Source organism: Pieris napi, chromosome 8 (genome assembly GCF_905475465.1).
Source record: "Pieris napi chromosome 8, ilPieNapi1.2, whole genome shotgun sequence".
NCBI lineage: Eukaryota > Metazoa > Arthropoda > Insecta > Lepidoptera > Pieridae > Pieris > Pieris napi.
In genome coordinates, this window is record NC_062241.1 from 3726920 (window position 1) to 3748617 (window position 21698).

The window sequence follows — 21698 nt, forward strand, 5'->3', positions numbered from 1 at the left end:
GTAATAAATAGCTTATTTTGAACTTATGTAGAACTTATCCGTACATTGTGAAACAGACCCTTATCATCACAAAGGTTATATATGTAAGGAATTTCGCGTTTCTATCACTTAAACAAAAGTCAAAATTGTGGATACGAGTTAAACAAACCAAAATAAAACTCAAGTTACGACAAATAATTTATTATTAATCAAGTAATTAAGTAAAATCATTCTCTTTAATAAACATCTGAATTTAATATTAAACTTTGATGACAGAATAAAAAACAATTTACAAATTTTCTTTGAAGTAATAACGAGCAATTGAGTCAAGTATACTGAGAACAATTACACCTTACGAATACGAATATCTAATGGATAATATACCTTAATATATAACGTTTTATTTATTATTAAAACATGTATGTTTAAACACTGTATATAATGAGTATAAAAATGAGCTAGGATCTAGCGACCTCAGGTGCTATTCAAACTTCTGCACGGGAATAGGCCATAGGAACTCTTGTATTATCTGTAGCAAGTGAAGGATGGTGATAAGGAGAAAATTAGAAACTCTATTAAGAATTGTTATGATCTGGCATTTATCGATTATGCCATCCCTTACATAGTTCTGTTTATTAGTTTTTAAAAATTACCTCCTAAACACCAAAACGACTTACCGCCCCCTATTCATGCTAACATTTTTAACTATAGTACGTTAGTATATATAGTACGTTACGTACACGTTTTAAATATAGTACGCATCTGTATCTTATCAGCACAGCGTAAACAATTTGACAAAAAGAGACCATAGAGTACTTTAATTTAAACAATTATATTTATCCAGTTATTATGAATAAGGGGGTTCTTAAATTTAAAATTCCATCAGATTAAACGTCAAAGATTTGCTGGACAAATGGTATGACCATGAAATGCACGACAAAAATAACCATGCCCAGCCAACAATCTCGACATTATATATTTTCTAGTTACAAATCACATAGAGATTGTATTACTATTAAACATCAATGATATTATTTGAACATCCACATTAATACTTATACAATTGATAAAACATAGTTATAACTTACTTATAACTATTTAGATTGATATGAACTACGTTCAAAATGTATATTTTAAGGTTGTATTTCCATTTCACTGTAATTTTATTTTTCAAAAATTAGGTACCTCTAAGAGATCATAAATGATGTACTATCTTGTTTGCTTTTTACACAACACATAAAAAAATCTTTATGTTTCACCTTTGAGAATCAGATTTAATTATGATCTATAACATCAAGATCGCTATTTGGCATCGGTTTATTATCATTGGAATAACAAATTATTACTTCTTCGTCGATTTTTGTTTCAATACAGAAAGGCCCATGGTCATTCTTCACGAAATCTATCTTACCGAGACGGGTGTCTCGATTAAAGCTTGATTTTCCCTTTGTCAGACTAGAGATTGTAGTCTCTCGTCTAGATTGATCGAAACCCGGACCTCTTCGAGACATCTTACGACAAAAAAGTGTCTCCTTGAATGCCAGACGGTACCTGTAACAAATTATGAATTATTTTCGGGCCGTGGTTTTAATTGCACAGAGAAAAGAAAAAGAAAACAGAAGCTAATCAAATATTTAAATTAGGGTTTCTCTGTTTAAGTATTGGAATATAATGTTACCTATAATAAGTCTTATTTCAATTAGTTAATGTCTTTATTAGCCTAGGCGTAATAATGTAGTAAACTATTTTTTCCTTAACTTCATAAAAAAATACTCTAATAAAAGATATATCATATAAAAAGAAAATTGACTCTCAAATCTCAATAAAACTTTTACCACCTCTAAAATCACGTGAATGAGCAACCGTAAAATGAAACTTATGTGGAAACGAAGAGAAAACTACTTTATTTAACAAGCACAAAGTATCAAATTAAATGTGAAATAAATTCGTTAATCCGCCGTTAACTCCACATCACGTCTGTAGAGAAAACCTATAAAATCCCAGCTTAAGAGAACCAATTTATCAAATACTCGTTTATTTAGTAACTATTCAATTCAAAGGTTTATACAAATTTGCAGCAGTAGAAATACTGCTCCCCAGTAACAGAGCACTACTATTGCGCTGCAAGTAGAAATTATCATACGTTATTTAATAAAAAAACTTTCTTTTCTACAGCTGTGATATTTTTTGACATCCAACACCTTTTGTCTTCAGTCACCGTGACCACGCACGCTGTAAAACACGCGAAACGTCGGATAAATTTAAAATTATATTAAATAGTTGTAAATTTATAAACATAACATAACAAAAAAATAATACATAACTTCAATCCGGTCAAAAAGTTTTTTCTTTATATGTGTAAAGGTTATGTCAATCAAAGACAATACTACGTTATTTAATACTTAACATTTACAATATCATACTACGCATAGATTTGGCATATGAGAAATAAAATGAATGATGTCACAAACGCAATTTACATATTATATGAAAGTTGTAACATATAAAACAAAGCTACGATTTCCCACCTACCTTCCACTCTCTCTTGCAATTCTCGCTTCATTTATTTCAGGAAAAGTACTTTCATAACGATTTTCTCAGTTATATATTATGTCTGATTCTGTACAAATTATATTGTAAAAAAGAAAGTCGTAATTAGCCTAACAAGCTACTCCAGAGCGTAATTAAATTATGGAGTTGAATTACAAAAATTATACACATTATAATCCGACTAAATTATAATCACCTCAACGTTTAATTACCCAAAACCACCACAGTACAGTACAACAGTTGAATTACGAACCCTAAAATGTATTCTAACGACACAGACTTTAAAAACATAGAAGTAGAAATTTGCCATAGAGTAAAGAAACAGCGCGCCTCTGCGCAAAATAGTGAAAATGCCTTGGTGATACAAACTTCGTTTAATTTGTATCCGTATCTATACATATCTATTAGCAATGATGTCATAATGACATTTTCGATATTATTAACTGTAGGTTTTCCAAATAAATAAAACCTATTTGTACCTCGAAAGTAAATAAAATTACAAACTACTCTACCATACAAACTAATATTCATATCACTACAACCAACTAGCAGTTTGAAACTAAGTAATAAGTATCTATTGTTTAATGGAATATAAGTGACTTACTGAACTGTTCGCAAACTTAGAGGTTTCTCGAAGCGACTGTTTATTGTGAAGCACATGCATTATTAAATATTTTATATAAACTAGACTTTTATTAAATAAGAGTATTTCTGCTATAAAATAGAAAAAAAAAATAGTGTAATGTATTTTACTAAAAATGTATATATAATAGTATTAAGTTAACTTTGTTCTTTTGCAAGAAATAAAAAGGCTTTTTTATTTGTTTTATTTTTTTTAATTCCTTCCAGAGCTAAGTAAGCCTGCTAGAAAAAATATCAATAAATATAGCCACAACAATCAAGGACCTGAGCCAAACTAAAATAGAAGATGTCCAGCGTGTAGATGAAGCAAGTAAAACAAAAATCCTCTGCTAACGTGATCTGGGTATTCACTATGATAAAACATATTATGTTCCTGTTGAGGCTCGCGATGTTGTTAGATAGTTATAAAAAATATTCTTAATAAAAAGATTCGGCTACATAACTACATACTTTAGAATTTAAATTTTAGCATTAAATTTTTTTTCAATAAAGCAATATAGGAATTAAAATCTGATCAACATCAACTCATAAGTATTATTACAAAAATCAAAAAGTCCTATTTAGTTTTCAGATGTTTTTCAAATTAATCCAGTAATATTACACTAATTGGGAATACAGGTACTTCTGTGTTGTGCTTCCTAGTCTTTCCTTATATCGTTAGATGATATAACTATTATGTTTGTGCAGACGTAAAAATGACTATAGGCCCTTAACAGTTTCAAACATTATTAGCAAAAGCACACTTACCTTGCACTCATAACATTATAGAGTATCGGGTTGACAGTGGCGGACACGTAGTACAAAGCGCCTGCGACGTTGAACAGATGTTCATTGATTACGTGGAACTGAGCTAAGTTGTAACCGTAGATATAGAAGAGGCGTTGTATGTGGAATGGACACCAACATACGAAGAACGCAATAACCACTGCCACTGAAAAGACATAGGTTATGAAATTCCTTAATTTAAAGTACTGATGAGCTTTAGCTTCTAAAATCGGTTGTCTGTAAAGTCGGTTTACTGACGATAGTTGAACGTGACAACGTCACGAATCGCTCACTCAAGTAGGACAGAGACAGATGTCGAACGCTGAAGAGCGCGGAGTCCGATTGTGCCTCTCTGTCGCTTCGCGCTCTCGCTTGCACTTCAAGCCTTAAATGGAACGCCTCAGAGCGAGGTAACGCCTCAGAGCGAGGTAACGCCGCATGTTTTTTCGTGCGTGCAGCCGGCTCCATCGAATTATAAGACGTCACGTCAAAAATTGCTGATTTTATCTAGATCATAGCAAATACTGTACTTATTATATTGAACTACTAATTCAAAGCAAAACACATTAAAAATGTTTAAATATATTATGAAGACAACTTAACGATCTAGAACGATATTTTCGGTTCATTTATCCTGCCTCCGGTAAAGTTTCAGATTAGATAAGTCATATGACAGAAAATATGTGAAAATCGTTTCATCTTTATTCAATACCTTGGTTGGTGAGTAGGTGATTTTCATATCTCAAGTTGGGATAGGAAAAAAAATCTTAGAATTTTCGTTGCTTATCAAAAATGTGAAGAACTTAATGTTGAACACTGTGGTAAATAGACATTTTATTTTATGCTTTATAAATCTCTTGAATAATCTTGAAAATCTTGAATAACTCATGTTTTTTCGTGAGTCTAATTTTCACATATGAAAATACATATAACTAACGCCGCGTATACATTATAAAACGTTAATTAACCGCATTCACTATAACGTATTAATTGTACCCCAATCATATGTTGTAGGTATAAAGTTACATCATAAATCGATTTATTGTTTATTTGTATAAAGCTAGAGGACTATTATTAGTATTTTTTTTAATTGTAATTGTTTTTTAATTTCTTGTTCGTGTTTTTTTTCAATTCCACAACCCAGAATTAGCTGGTTATAACTTTATTTTACCTGAGCCGTCTGGAGAGATTCAATTTCTAAACAAACAACGGTCTAGACAAACCTTGGATTATATACTCTATGTATAACAGAATAGTGATTTATAAACACAAACGGAGCCTGCACCGATAAAATAGGTTAATTTAAAGTTACTAGAGATATGGCACTACATTATTCGTTTAGGCTAATAGATATGAATAATGAAACAAATCCTTCATCTTAAGTAATTGTTGAAGTTAGACTATATGTCTCTTTCATTACCATATTTCATAATTTAACTTTTAGGCACGGCAGTAAAGTTCAAAGCTAATGCGAGAAATTATAACTAAGGGTAATTTATAAGAATTTTTAAACTTAGATCTTAAATATTCTAAACGTATTTGTATATGCATTAAGTAATATGATAATATTTTTATAGTTAACGATTTATTTGCGATTAAAATGATTTCATTAATATTATTGCAAGATCAATATTTCATTGCTAATTATTGCTTAGCGATAAACAGTGAAATCATTTAATGTCAGTATTTGAAGACATATTATAGGCTTGAATGCTTTAAAACAGTGAACTCCCGGAAAGCATAACTTATATCAACCCTATAATTATCCAATCTAAACCAGCATAACTAGCCAACCATTTCATAAAAGGAACAATTAATATATGGTATATCCAATTCTTATACTATACAAAACCCCGCATGTTGAAAAGAATTTCGAGGATTTTTCCACTCCTATAGAACCTTTTTACTCTTCCTTCATTAGCAGTTAATGCCGGTCGGAATATACCATTATATGGGTCGTAATCAAGCTATATAACATAGGTAAAAGAGTTCAGGACTCCTTTATATCGATAAACCAAAGGGGCTTATTTCCACACGAATATTTAGACTAAAGCATTTGACATTGAATTATTGAAGCATAAAATATGTATGACATGAATCTGTGAAAACCGTTTTGTGATATTATAGAGACATCTCATATAGGCTATGACACAAGTCAAAATAATTACTTTGTTAGTACAATATGTATAAATCATTTAAGGCTTTTGAATGTGTTATTATAGATTACACCCACACAAGTGTGTTTAAATGAAGATAGTAATCTTCACCTGTAGCACACTGTTAATACTCGTAGACAATTAATTAACTTCGAGAAAATTAGTATTCATATTCCCACTGTTTAAAAATTGAAAAACCGTAGTCACTAATGAAGTAAAATGTGTAGTGTTAAAATGTTGTTATTCCAAGAAAATTACTAGCGATGGTAGAAATGCTACTACTGCTAGAAGCCTGATGGTGCTTAAAAGCATCATGTTAAAATTGTATTAAATGTTTTTCTAAATACGTATTAATCTCATGGCATTTGTGGCTCAGTATTCAAATTTATTCGGCTCTTGTCTATAGTTCCCGGGAAATTCAATCAAAAATTACTCTCTGTATTGTTTATATAATTTGTTGTTGTAAAATAATATTGTTTAGAATCTTAGTGAAATGTATGTTGACAGTCATTAGTAAATGTCATTGCCGTGACATTACACATATCGATTGTGTATCGGTCATTTACCTACGAACCCTAGACAATTATTGTCAACAACTCAAAAACTCCAGATCATCCAAGTTAATCACTATGTCACTAAAAACTATCGGTCTTACTAATAAAAAATCACTATACATGCGTTATAACAAGGTGATAGTAATTCAGTGAATAGAGCTTGTACAGGGCATAAACACCTCTTTGACCAATAATCGATGTGTATTGGTTGAATAACAAAACGACCCTTATTTACTGTTACCCTGGCAACCCACCGTGTTTGATTGACGTTTGATTTAATAATTCTGATACAACTCATAATTCTAATGTAAGTTGTATTTATTTTATCAACCAACACAATTATATCCACATTTACTTAATATACTAATAACATTTTATTATTTGCAGCTAATAGAAACTCCAAAACCTCAGACAAAGAGGACTAGAATTTTACATAAAAAGCCGCGTTCTGCAGTACAAAAGTTAGAAGAGGATAGTATCAATGTGATAGAGAAAGGACTATTTCATTCAAAACCCCTCAACGATCATACTTAAATTTTTAAGATCATCTCAAATAGTGGAAAGTGCCAAACTCCGCAACACGGTAGTGTTCCAGTGTTTGCAGGAAGAGCACGAAACAAAACTAAGGCAGATGGCTGAAACACATGAGCTCAAACAGAAGCAACTTGCCGAAGCTCACAAAAGGGCTAGACAGGAGCATCTTCTCGGGCTCAAATTGTTACAGCAGCAATTATACGAATAATTATATACTTATAAAAAAAAAACCCCTGTTTTAAATGAAATATAACTTTATTTATTTCAAGTCATTAACTATCCACACCTATGTAAATAAAACAGCCTTAAAAATATGTTTCAATAAAAGCAGCTCTAGCAGCTCGTCCAGCCAGATTGCTTGGGGGCGTCTAGGTTGGCCTTGGTTCTTTCATAACATACTTCTTTGAAAAGCGGTATTTTGTTTTGAAATCGCCATGCGAAAGTAATAACGGATTGCACCGAGTTTGGTATGTTTAGACTTTCCTTGGAGGCGGCAAATCGTATGTATTAGCTGCATATCAATATTATCTAAATCTTCCATTTGATCTATAATATCTATTTTCAACAAACACAAATACCTACTAACTTAAATCTTTCCTTGAACTAAACAGTCAAAAAATGCTGACGAACGCGAAATCAGATAAAATTACGCAATTTTTGTCTTACACACCCGTTAAACTAGGCCTCTGCGTTGAATAAGCATTGTACAAGTCTTCATACAAACCAGACACTTGTTATAACAGCCGTATACATCAAACTTGTCAATTCAGGAATTATTAGTAACATTTTTCTTATAACAGGCTTATACAATGTGCATAAATCTTTATTAGTAAGACCGTTTATATATACGTTTTTATCTGTATATTTATACGTTTATTATAACCTAGATATACAGATATTATATTGTATTAATATTTGTATTCTTATATTGATTAAAGATTTGTCTAGTTTAGATTCCATTCCAATTATGGATACAAAATTACATAAATTCTCTTCAGCGGCCTTGACTCATTTAAAGTGTTATATATTATCGTTTACGTAGGCCATTCATATAATATTATCTTAGAAGTTAAGAATAAAACGTTTTGAAAAGAATTGCGTTGAACTTACCTAACATTCTGATAATAGCTTTTCTTGACTTCGCTTGACGGGTCTCTCCGTGGATTTGGCCTTGGAGAATATCTTTCGTTTTCTTATTGATGCGTGTTGATCTAGAAGTAATATTTGGGTTATTGACTGTAAAATATTTTATGTAACATTCCAAAGTTTGCAAACAACCATAAAATAAATCCTAAAACGCGAAGTTTTTAAGTATGGATGGATGTTTGTTCCTCTTACACGTAAAAAGTACTGAATGGATTGTAATGAAATGAAATAACACATATGCTACAATTTATAAATATATATGCCCAAAATATCAATTAAGTAGGAAAAAAATCTACCATCTGCGAGCCATTCTGGCGTGCGCTGCCAAAACACATATGCAATGTATGATGGAAATGTTTGTTTTAAATAGCCAATATCTTTAGAAGTTTCTTTCTACGCCACGCTAATATAAACTAGACGAAGTCGCGGGCATCAGCTAGTAAGTAATACATCACAATGTTCTGGTTTTTGAAAACCGCCTTTATCTTCTTCATTTGTTTCTATTTAACGTTCATAATAAAGATATTTTTACTTATTATTTATCTGTCTACATACACACTGCAAAATGGTACTTATACAAATATTCTGCAAAAATTAACAAAATAATTATTCGAAAGCCTGAATCTTGCAATAAAGTAATAACATTAAAATAATGTGTTACGTACAATGTTTCTACTCGAACAAAAAATTATGTTTCAAGAGGCTCTTATTTAATACAATTTTACTAGAAGCTACACAAGAATCAAATAAAAATGCAAATTTAATGTCTACAAATTTATTTCGGATTCAAATCTATATTCATAAATCTCAGTCAATCACACTGTGTGACACAAAGCTGTGATAAATTATTAACTATAATTTAAAATTTGGTAGAAACAAGTATAACATAACCCTTGAGATGATTAATCTCCAAATATCAAATATTCCTTTTTAGTGATATCAAAATTGCCTCTCGAGTCCAGGATTAGCGATGTTATTTACGTACGCCAAAAACCTTTTGGACTTCATATACGTTAGGGGGCGTCCATAAATTACGTGAGGTGTTTAAGGGGGGAGGGGGTCGAGTCCAATCTCATTTAATCTTACGTTGGAGAGAGGGGGGGTCTCGGCAAATATCACGCAATTTTTTTTCTGATTGAAAAAAAAAAATTTGGAAAACGGTTGACCCTAAAGACCATCTCTGCGACTTTACTGTGTGTGTGTGTTATTTTGAGTTCTTCGAGCTCAGAGAGATAGCGTTCTTACGCGTTTACGTAAGAAACCCACATTTTGGGTACCCCGTACCCCAATCTCACGTGAGATTGGAGTACGGGGGAGGGGGTTGAATAAACTCTCACGACATCTCACCAGGGGGGAAGAAGAGACAGAAGATTATAAAAAAACACCTTACGTAATTTATGGACACCCCCTTAGTCAGCCTTGCGATTCTGTAACTCACTTTTCGAACTCGCACAGCGGTTTTCGCAGCGGCGGTCGCTCTCAAATCAGTTGGCATTCTGATAAACAATAAACTACAAGCTTCCTCCTCATCAGAATGCCAAATCGTAAAATGACTGCTTCACGACTGATTAGAGAGCGATCGCCGCTGCGAAAACCGCTGTGCGAATTCGAAAAGTGAGTTACAGAATCGCAAGGCTGAAGTCTGAATCTTACCTTAAGATTAGAATATGTTCTATAAGTACCTGATATGACAACCCATAGTCACGTATAAGCTGAGAATAAAGATGGCCGGTAGGAAGAAGAAAAATATACTGCTCAATTCCAACAGTGGGGAGGATGCCATTAGAACACAGAAGGCAGAATCCAATGAAATGTTGCCGGAGTCTGTTAAATAAGATATAAGGATTACTTTGGTTCAAACAAGCAATTTCATTTGTATTTACGGAAAATGCTTTTTGTGAAGTAAAATTTGTTATGTCTTCCACTTTATAATATTAGGTTGGGGAAAAAGTATTTTTGCATTATAATATGTATGAACTTGTAATATAATCTCTTTGGCTATACTATACGTATATGTAGGCAGTGTCAGGTAAACATCACGAGAGGACTGCCAAAACCAATTGTCGCGGTATTTTGATCAGTAGCCACAAAAATTCTATAGCAATGGGATCATATCCCTACCTACAAGATGGCAAAAAGTTATCGAACAAAATGGTACCTACATACTTTCGTTAAATGTAAATAAACTATATTAAAAAATGTTGTGAATTTTCTTGAAAAATGCGAAGAAACTTTTTCCCCAACCTATTAGGTAAGAGAATCTTTAAAATTGTTATATTTATAATTAAATATGAAGTAAAAGAAAATACAAAGAATGTTTATTCTCACTTAAATTAAGAATTTTGTTGTAAATTTTCCTTTATAGTATTTACTTAAATAAATAAAGCTTTACATTTTTGTCGTAGGTATCTCTCGTGGTATTCCTCAAAGGCATTTTGAGCTAAATCTTAAACAAATATGTATCAGTGATAAACGTATCAAACGTGCCTCAAGATTTAAGATCTAATACATATAATACTAACTTAAAATGGTCTTCCAATAACCGACATTAAATCTGATATCGCGACTAAATTTATTTAGATAGATAGATGATTCTATCCTTACATATAGCGTAGTTAGGCATCTATTAGGTATCTATCCTGCGAACTTATGGTAATAATAATATTAATACAAACTATTTACGTGACTCAGTCATGTATCGTATACCTTCAGATTATAACACAAATTACCAGCAAATAGATATATTTAATGTAACTAAAAAATGTTTAAAAAATAATTAAAAAAAACTCTGGTATCTTTTATTAATAATGGCTTTGTTATTCTTCCTTTATATTAAATATATATTATAATAATCAATGAATCTTAGAACTTAGAATTTATTATAAATACATATATACTTTGTTTCATTTTTATATATATAGGTGAAACTGTGCATTGTTTATGTTTGAATGTGTATTCCGTTTTTGGCTTTTGTGTGCAATTTAAATTGTATATTGTTTAGTGAGTAGCTGTAGCAATACTGTTGAGCAGTTATAAATAAATAAATAAATTAATAATGGATAAATAGTAAACTTTTTCAGGAGGAGCCTTTACCGTAAAAGGGGCCAGCAGAACACGATGTAATGGAAATAACAATAACTAACGTAGACTAAGTATAATATCTAACTACTAACCACCTGAATTGTAATTTTTATAGTATGGAAAGTGGCTTTATTATGATTAATAGAAAACTAAAACAAATTCCCCCGCTGTGGCAGTGTACCCTTAATGCTGGCAGCATTTCCTCGCTGTATTGCGATACTTATCTTTGAGCGAGGAAAGCACCAGCTCTGGGGTCACCGGTACTATCTACCAGGCGCCAACTTAAAACTTTAATTAGCGCATATGCACTTGAACACGGCCCTAGAGTCTCTATTTCAAAGGAAACAAAATCAAATTTGCATGAAAGACTTATATTATATGTAGATAGTTATAATGTTTTTGTAAAAATTACAGATAATGTAATAGACAACTCGGCTATTTAAGTCTGATCGATATTACACAGCTTATTTGGCAGATCGTTTGTAATAAGCGTAAAAGAGATGGAAAACGTGACATGTTTTATATTACCTTAAAGAAATTTTCCGATCTAATAGTAATTTTGTTAATAAAAATCTGTGGTAACATTTAGTATATTATATAACGTATATTTAGTATAAGTTAAGCTATTTGTTCGGTTTATAAACAAAACTGTAATAAATAACACACTCTTTGAAGAATAACTTTTAAATCGTTAGGCAATGTACCTGTTATCAGATTGCTAACATTGTAAAAATGTAATTTCTAGACATTGGTATAAATAGTTCTATGTTATAGTTATAAAACTTGTCATTATTTACAATGCACCGAGCATTATGAAAAATTTTCCAATTTATAGGAGGGATATAACAGGAGAACTCATTCAGATATCCTGAAACCTTAAAATACATGTAACATTTATGACACAACATCTACTAATGCAGTAAAGATATTTTGGTTTTACTTTCCTAAAATATTATTTTTAATAAACATTCCATTGCGAGGCAATTCTCACCAAAGTGGAAGAGGTGTGAATGTTTAGACGACGAAACTTTTTAATATTCTTTCGATAATCGTACATTCGAGACGAGAAACTCTCTCCATCTAAATGGGCCTTTAAAGGTGTACAGTCTCAATGATAGCGAGAAATATTTCCATTAGACACTTTTCTACACTACTTAAAATGTTTTTAATAGTAAAAGTTTATTTTTTAAATATATTGTTATAATAAAGAATGACATTAGAATTAATGTAGGGGCTTAGTTATATCTAAAGGTGAAAATCGTCTGTACCTAAACTTAACCAAGCTTAACCGAGCTTTTAGGTTACACATTTCTTACAAAATAAATGATAAATAGATCATAAGTAAGAATTTTCCTGGAAGAAAGAAAGTAGAAATAAGTATGAAAGCTGTACGAACGTAAAAATAATAACAATACAATCAAATGCTGACATTACGCGGAGAAAAACCTCACTTAAAAGTGACATTACAATTAATGTACGGCCTTAGTAATATCCAAAGGTGAGTGTAAAAAGTGTAAACACACTACTTCAAGTGTACATTTCAAACAAAACTCCAAATAATTTCTAAAATACTTTTTTATATTACGTTTAGATATTTCATACTCTACTTACTAGGTGGATAATCCCTGTAACTGATGTCTGAATACACAGCGAAGGGAGAAGCACAGACAAAGGCCACGACCCAAATAGCCAGAATAATCCGTGAAGCTCTCGTCAACCCAGCCATGGCATACAAATGTAGGGGATGACATATTGCCAAATACCGCTCCAGGGTGAACGCAGATATAGTCAGTACAGAGACGTATGTTGCTCTGAAAAAAGACATCCAAGATAATGGTCTAAGATCCCGATATACAACGACCTTCACCGAGATGCTTATTTAATGAAACGTATTTTATATTAATTTAATATGTCAATAAATATAATCCATATGGGTTGCATAGCAAATTTCAGTCCAGAGTATTTTAATTAATAAATAAAAAAAATATTTTTTTAAACATTTCACCGGTATGAATATTAGATAAATTATATACCAATCGAAAGTATGAAGCCCATAGAATATGCAAACGTTAGGTTCGTTTTAATCAATTAATTATTTATGTGACACTAAATTATATATACATCTTTAGTAAAAAATAAAGTTATAGTGATACATAAATAATACTACCCTGATTAAAAATATTGATTGAAAAAAATTCAAAAAATGCCTACTACATACATGCAAATTATAAAAAAATATTTTACGATACATTGCTTGCGAAACAAAAGCACTGGTTACAATTTTGCTTATAAGTAGAACAATCAGTTACATGGAACTCTCCTGCCATATTTAAGCGTAAATCTAAATTATTTTGTATGATATTTCATATTTAATTTATTTAACAGTCTACTCAGACTCGTCCATTTCGTTGATCTTATATCTATAAAATAAAATATATATCTCTCTATGGTTTTTAAATTAATTGTTGACTATTCGGGATTTGCACGATATATTAGACATGTTTTCGTAATCTACGGTAAGAAATAATTTAAGGAGTATGGCTAAACATTCAACTTGCTATAAGTTTTGTACAAATTAATAATAAAACCTCACTATTTACATTACAATCATCATCACAAAACACGTAATAATAATAGACAAAAGATAAAAGAGGGAGGTTCTACCGCTAAAAGTAGTTTCATACAACCTAAAAAGTGCTAATAACAAAGTTTTTCTTGAAAATCCGTATATTTTATTCGTGGGAAGTTCACATGACGCTTGAATCTTAATTAAACATTAGTTATTTATCTTTTATTTATTATTAGAATTATTAATAAATTTATACACCAAAGATTCATTATTTTTATAAAAACTCGTCACAAAATGTATTATAAAGTATTTATTAATGATTGTTTATGCGTAATCTAATGTCCCTTTTTAAATTAAATTAGCCGCCTACATAGTATGTTTAAAGTAGTTTTTTCCCTTCAGTTATCAATTTAATATTTATCAACACTTAATATTTTTTTAAAGATTAATTCAGACAATTAACACTTTTTATAATAATATGGGTTAATTGTCACAATTTTCGACGACAACATAGAAGTTCCTTCAAGATAAATAAGACGAAAAAGCTCTTATATCAAAATTATTCTTAAATTACCGTAGCTTTTAATGTTAGGTATTCGTAGGATACATGAAAGTACTTTTTACTTACATTTTATTAACTCAACATTCAGAGATTTTTATTAGAAATTATCTTAAATAAGAGATTTTTTCAGTCAACAAACGTCTTGTCGTGTCTTTGCCAAGGGTAGAAGGTAATATTAAAGTCAAGTGTAAATTGACATTGTTTGCGCAGAATATTACACATTCAAACTTGGCAATTTTAGTCGCTCTTTCAGATAAGTTTGACAAGTTTGCTACAATTCGTTGGGATGTGTTCACACTAGTTGGTATTGTATTTTTGTGTATGAAAAGTGAAATAAATGAAATATAAAATAACAATAGAAAGTGTCGGTCACAGCTAGGCTTATAAAAATGGATTCACATCCACTCAAACGCTTTTCAGGTAACTAAAGGTGATTGGCAAAGGTTCGTTGCAGCTCTCCCAAACGAATCTACCTAGTAAGACTGTCTAATGAATGCCGTAGTTATAGTGGGGCGCGCAAACCGCTGCGTGTAATGATTAGGTGGCCATCGTATAGCAAGAAAGTGCGGGTTGTGGATTTATCTACCCTTGCAATGTTCGAATATGTTTACATTCCGAGAAATTCCTTAAATATTTCCACTCCAAGATTTGTTTTATATCAGAAACTTATATTTTCAAACAGTCATATTGTAAGGAGTGCAAAATGTTTAAAAATACTCATACCGTCGATATTCATCCAGACAAAAATGGTAAATATATGATTTTTATTATTATTACAGACTGCGACTCACATACTTTACATTCCCTATTTCACAGTTTAGAAGTGTTATTTCCATAAATCCTTAAGGATTTCGCCGTAAGATACTATATTAACTGTCAAAGTGTCAAGATACAAACACCTGTTTGCGTTGATAAATCAGTAGGAACAAACAGTTTAATATACCTATTGAAGATTGAAATTATAATTATATACAACATCAGAGCGATTACTATTAATGTTATTAATCTTCAATTTATGGGCATTTGAACTCATAGTCAATACTTATCGAGTATTTTTTTTTTAAATGAATTCATTCCCGCTGTACTCAAATTAGTCTGCATTGATTAGTTTGTTTCTCAGTTATGGCCTGCATTATATTATCGTTAATTAATTTACCGGGGCTTTTAATCCATTCAGGCCACACTGAATGATGTGTAAGCCATAGCAGCGCTGATCGGCTTATGTAATTTTGATGTTGGCGTCCTTTTAAATCTAGTTTATAATCTATATTTTTTTTATAAAGTTCCTACTAGTTTTAAATGAAAATGAAAGATGGATCAGGATTCATTATAGAATTATAAAGAGATAAAATCAACAATTAAATTTAACAATTCATTAAATTTAAAAATTCACTTTTAGAGAGGCTACATCAGCAGCTACAACATAATAGCTGTTGTTTTATTTTTTTATTTATTAATACAGAAATACAGTACAATTAAAATAATTCAATAAAAAGGACTGGCGGCGCTTTCGAGCTATATCTTTCAAGCAACAAATGTTAGAAAAAGATTATATATACTTATTACATACATATAGTTAATTAAACAAAACTAATGGAACAAAGCAAATCAATTAAAATATAATATGTAAACAGTGAAAGAGTAGTAAAAAAAGGATACGTAAAAGAAAAAGTGCACATGATTTAATATTCCTTGTAAAGTGTATTTGCATTCCAAAAGTATTAAAAAACAACTGTAACACCCACATCAGTAACCTAATTATGCATACAGTGTTGTGTATGTTCAAACGTACGAGTGAATGTGTCTACGATCAAACTAAATTTCAGAGGAAATGCGCTACAATAAGCACAAAATGTGGGAAATAATTGTAATACACAATTCGCAACTCCAGTCTCCAACACCCAACCTCTGCTTAGATCACGCCCGCCCGTGGATCTGTTGTGATTGATAACTTAAGTCTTAGTTTATCTTTAGTTTAAAGTTCCAGGAATCCTCAGTTCCATTTTGAACTAAATTAAAACACCTACAAGCCGTAACGTCACCGTTATAGTTAGAAGATCCTGAAAAACGAAAACAAGACACTTTTCCAGGATTATTTTGAAACCTTTTAAGCAGATCTTGCTGAAAAATACCTTCGCTTAGCAAAGGTCAATCCCTTATTTAAAGAACGATAGCAGTAAGCCTCACTTTCAAACATCTAATCGGTTTACCTGAGACGCTTTCGAAAATCCTCAAAAACTCATTACAGTAATAGCTAAGTACGCCGGAGTGAAATTATCTAAAGAAATAGAATTTGCAGATCGAGTTCTGGTCTTAAAGAGCTCTTCGCCGTAAGCCTTTGGTAATCAGTTTTAAAGATCACAAAACAAAAGACAAAATCTTGTCAGGTGTACAAAGATCTAAGGGCATCACGTTAAAGGACATTGGCTCGATACATGATTTGTGAGACGACCTTTATCATATATTAAGGATGAGATTCAGATTTGTGACGCGAACATACTCCTTTGTGTGTTGGAACTTGAAATCTAATACATTTTTAACGGCTAATTTTCGTTCCATGTAACCTAAGAAAATCGATCAACATAAATTGAGCTTCTAGGCTAATCGCGGATGAAATTAATGATGTACTCATCATTGTTTACAAATCATATCAACTAAATAATATAATATATTTCATCTAATGATGCAAGATGTATAGAAAAGCATGCAAAGCAAAGATATATGTATATTGAGTATAAAATAAAACTCACCGCAAAACTTTGGATTATGGACGAATTTATTTTATTTTACGCCAAAAATCATTACAAAATGTCATCAGCTATCATAGATCATATGCAACTATATATTTACAAAGATCCAAATCAAGTTTCGTCGTGTTAATTCTTCAAGAAAGGGCAAACTGGCTATCCAAATGTTGTGTGATACAATGGAATGGCATATTAAATCGAGTGTTAAGCGTATAAGTCCCGTGAACACTTGTTTAAATGCATTAGCAACTACACCAGCTTTGCCCGCATCCCAATTAAGGGTCCCTAAGTTGAAAAAAGCTTAGCTTAATATAATAAAAAAAGGTTCACTTACGCTTCTGAAATCAATGCTCGTAGCTTGCAGAAAACAATCCCCAGGCTATATGGATACTGATGCCAGTAGACTGTAAGATCGTTTGGTAGACCTATAACAAAGAGTATTTACTTAAGTAATTTTGGTTCTGAATTATGTAATGTTTGTCTCAATTGTTTTGATAGTTTTGAGCAAGCAAAGTTCTGTATAATTTTGTTATTTTTTATTCCGCATTCCTAGTAAATAGTAAACCAAAATGGATTTCGATTTATGATATTTATCAGGTCAAAAAGTTTAAAAGTTATATTTTGGCTAAAAGCTAAAACACAAATTTAACCCAAAGGAATTTTTTGTTTAACTTACTTGTCGAACATTTTCTCGCGTTAGGTTAATTTTCACGTGTACCAAGAGTTTTAGATTTGCCGCCAATTCATAAAAAACAAATGACAAATGAATACAATATACTACATAAGGTTACCAAAGAGTTCTAAAATTTGAGACCGATTGAGAGAGAGTGAGAAGGGCGAATTACCATATAGAAATTCCATTTTTAAAATTTCGAAATATTAGTATTATATAATTTATGCAAAATAAATTTATTGAAATCTCATATGACGAATTGTTAATTAAAATGCCACTTGTTTTTATTATTGAAGACATAAATTTAAAAAAAAAAATATTATTTGTATTAATTTTCGACAATTTTAATATTTTAATGACAATTAAATTCCTAACATATCCTCCTTTTTCCCTCCCTCTAAGGCTCGGAAATCTAAAGTTTTAGATTTGTATAAATGAACAATACTTAAAAATTAGTTTGCCAAAGCGTTTCCGATTGATTTCATTTCTATTGACACTCTGTCTATTGTCAAATCGATTACATAACCTCATACAAACAAAAAACTTGTGTTTTGAACCCATAAATCAAAGATCTCGAAGCGTAGTTTCCATTCGATTTATTATAAATTCCAGTCAAATATAATCCGTCTTATCAAATGCCACAAGCCAAACCTAATTTGTCGAAGGGCTTGTCCTTTGACAACGTGATATTGAGAAAATGCAATGCGAATTTGATTAGCATAATATTGAACTATACGTTTTTATGTGACCACTATACTATAATAAGGCACCGTTCTATGACTGTCACTACGACTTCGTCTGCACAGGATCAGTATTTCGAGTAGGTCATATTAGCGTGGCGTAGAAAAAACTACTGAAGATATTGACTATTTAAGACAAACATTTCCATCATACATTAAATATGTGTAACTCCAGTTTTTTGGCAACGCACGCCAGAATAGCTCGCAGATGGTAGATTTATTCCTTCTTACTTGATATTTTGGACAATAAGTATAATATCTTTATAAATTGTAGCCTATGTGTTATTTTGATGTAAAAGCTGTAATTGTGAAGTTAATAATTGTTTCATTACAATCCATACAGTAGTTTTACGTGAAATAGTAACAAACATCCATCCATACTTACAAACTTTCGCGTTTATAATATTAGTAGGATTTACTTATAATCGCACTTCTTTTACTTTTAGATCATATTAAAAATAAGTGATATTTGCCACGAGTTCGTGATTCTGACTTTACGCAGTGTTAGCGCCAAGCTATTAGAACATCAGCGACTTTCAGCGTTATTTTAAAGCGCCTTTAGGATTATAGGTACACCTGGTATGGATCACTTGAACTACCGAGAGAGCAATGGGCGATCTACTATATGGGAGGGCTTCCGGAATTACTAATACTGAATGTGCCTGAAAAGTATTTCAGATCCCGGAGCCATCTAGATAGATAGGCCCATCTATCAGAGTGAAGCTCACCAACTGTCCTCAATATAAGTTCGTCATAAATGTGTTAATCAATAAATAAATCTTGAACTGTCAGCCTTTGAACCAGCCAGCTTGAACTTTCTTGCCAGTTCTTCTTGCCCGCTCAACGCCCTTGACTTGCAAACTGGTAGGAAATGTAAATTTAGAATTAATTTAACATCTTTTCTGTTGACGTTTATAAGTGTACTTGTTTACAAAGTTATTTTGTGTTTGAGTTTAAATTAATCTAAGCATGATACGAATAATAATATTACTAGCCTTCAGCCGTGCGATTCTGTTAATCCGCGAGTTCACCTCGCACTAACAACGCTCCCTTCGTCACTCACGTCATTTTTGGAATCTCATGGTATTCTGTTAAGCAATTTCACATTACGTCTTGACAAGCGGAGGGAGCTTGTAGTTTATTGTTTATCAGAATACTAAATCATAAAATTACTGCTTCACGACTGATTTGAGCGCGACTGCCGCTGCGAAAACCACTGTGAGAGTTAGAAAAGTGAGTTACAGAATCGCAAGGCAGTACGGGTTGACAATAATAATTGATACTGTATTTTCTTTTTAATGTGCTACCCGATAAATAATTTAAATAGGCAACTGTCAACGGACAGTGACAATGTGACGCGAAATAAATCAAACTCATAGACCACATTTAATTCTATACAGTACATTTCTATTCAATAAACATAAATAAATTTCAAATTGAATGTTGAAACCTTTGAATACAATCTCTAGATTTTTCAGTCAATTAATAAAGGTCTGTTGGCTCGACAATAGCTGTACTTATAGGCTATCATTATAAATAAATCACTCATTCTTGGGTGCTATTTAATTTTATCTACGACATTTTTATGAGCTCCTTAATGTTTACTTTTTTATACGTTTACGATATTATAGATTTTGTTTTATCACCTATTTTTATGGACATATGAGTATTTTAATACAAAAGTAGCAGATTTAATTGACAACATATGTTTACTATTTATGATAAACATAGTGCAAACATTGGCAGCGGCTCGAGTCGAGTGATATCTATCGGTCGTCTCGTAAATTACATTTTGTTCATAACTGTTTTGTTTATTTGCTCTATACATATAGTTAACAATAACTATATATTTTATTACGAACGTTACTGCAAAATGTAAAGGTAGTAGGAAAAAATCGTGCCGCTACACTTCTTGGTCGCCTCAGATTTCTGTATCTCATTCGACGACTCATTGGTCTAGTGGTTAGTACCCCTGACTGCGAATCCATGGGTCCCGGGTTCGATCCCCGGCTGAGACGAACATCGATGTGATGAGCATTTGGTGTTGTGCTTAGTCTTGGGTGTTTAAATATGTATTTATATGTCTATCTATCTATAATATTTATGTATATCCATTGCCTAGTACCCATAACACAAGCTTCACCAGCTTAGCATGGGACTAGGTCAATTGGTGTGAATTGTCTTAAAAAAAAAAAAAAAAATCATGAGACTGCCATGTTCGATTATTGTTTAACATTATCTGTTGGTTAATCAATTTTTTCTTAATAAGTATTCAGCCTTCTATGCCTGAAGGCCGATTTACATTATCTTAGTGTTTAGGAGAGTGCTTTAGGATAGTACTTTAGTTGAAACATGTAAACGCTACTTGCTTTAGTAAACGCTACGCTAAAGAACTTGCCTTTCAAGTTGTACTAAAGCACTCTCCTAAACACTAAGATAATGTAAATCGGCCTTGACACACGCCGTAATTTTTGGGTCGTAATCATGCTGGATTCTTAACGATGTTTTCACCTACACTGTAAGAGTGAGATATAAACTATACTATATTCATAAAAATGAATAAATATGAAACCAGACTGAAAATTTTTTGTAAAAAAAAATTTGACCACAACCATTTTTCTGTCATGAATAAGTTTTATTTTTATAATTAAAGTCAATTTAGATACTTTCTGTAAATGTACATTCTATAATATTTTTGGTATAACGGTCAGATTTGTGTCGCCAATTCCCGATGGGAATAAATAAGTGTTGGCTAAATTTAAATACCTTAATACTTTTAATGACAAAAGTTTAAATCGTGATTTTAATACAAACTATCGCATGTAGTTTCCATTAGTAAGAAAATGTAATGTTACGCTTTTGGTTTGTAGTACGTAATAACTATTACCTATTAATTATTGTTAAAGTTTTATAAAAACCGTGCGATTTTCATGCCTATAATAATCTACTCACTTGAGATTTGAAAAATAATAAGGTCAGCAAAAACCCAAAAGAAATAAA

At 31.5% G+C, this 21698-nt stretch overlaps 1 protein-coding gene and 1 long non-coding RNA gene across 2 annotated transcripts in view; one reads left to right on the forward strand and one right to left on the reverse strand.

Annotated features, from left to right (window-relative positions):
- Window positions 1-222: 222 nt before the first annotated feature.
- The window catches only part of LOC125052026 (neuropeptides capa receptor-like), a 33883-nt gene continuing 12407 nt past the window's right edge, over window positions 223-21698 (reverse strand). Inside the window, exons 2-7 of the mRNA XM_047652666.1 lie at window positions 17620-17710; window positions 13019-13218; window positions 10009-10150; window positions 8291-8391; window positions 3919-4102; window positions 223-1530 (exon numbers count right to left, since the gene is read on the reverse strand). Coding sequence (XP_047508622.1) covers window positions 1254-1530; window positions 3919-4102; window positions 8291-8391; window positions 10009-10150; window positions 13019-13218; window positions 17620-17710 — 995 coding nt within the window. The 3' untranslated portion in view covers window positions 223-1253. The remainder of the gene's footprint in view (window positions 1531-3918; window positions 4103-8290; window positions 8392-10008; window positions 10151-13018; window positions 13219-17619; window positions 17711-21698) is intronic.
- LOC125052028 lies at window positions 6735-7263 on the forward strand. Its single transcript, XR_007117392.1, has 2 exons — window positions 6735-6953; window positions 7034-7263. It is a non-coding gene; the product is annotated as an uncharacterized LOC125052028 (long non-coding RNA).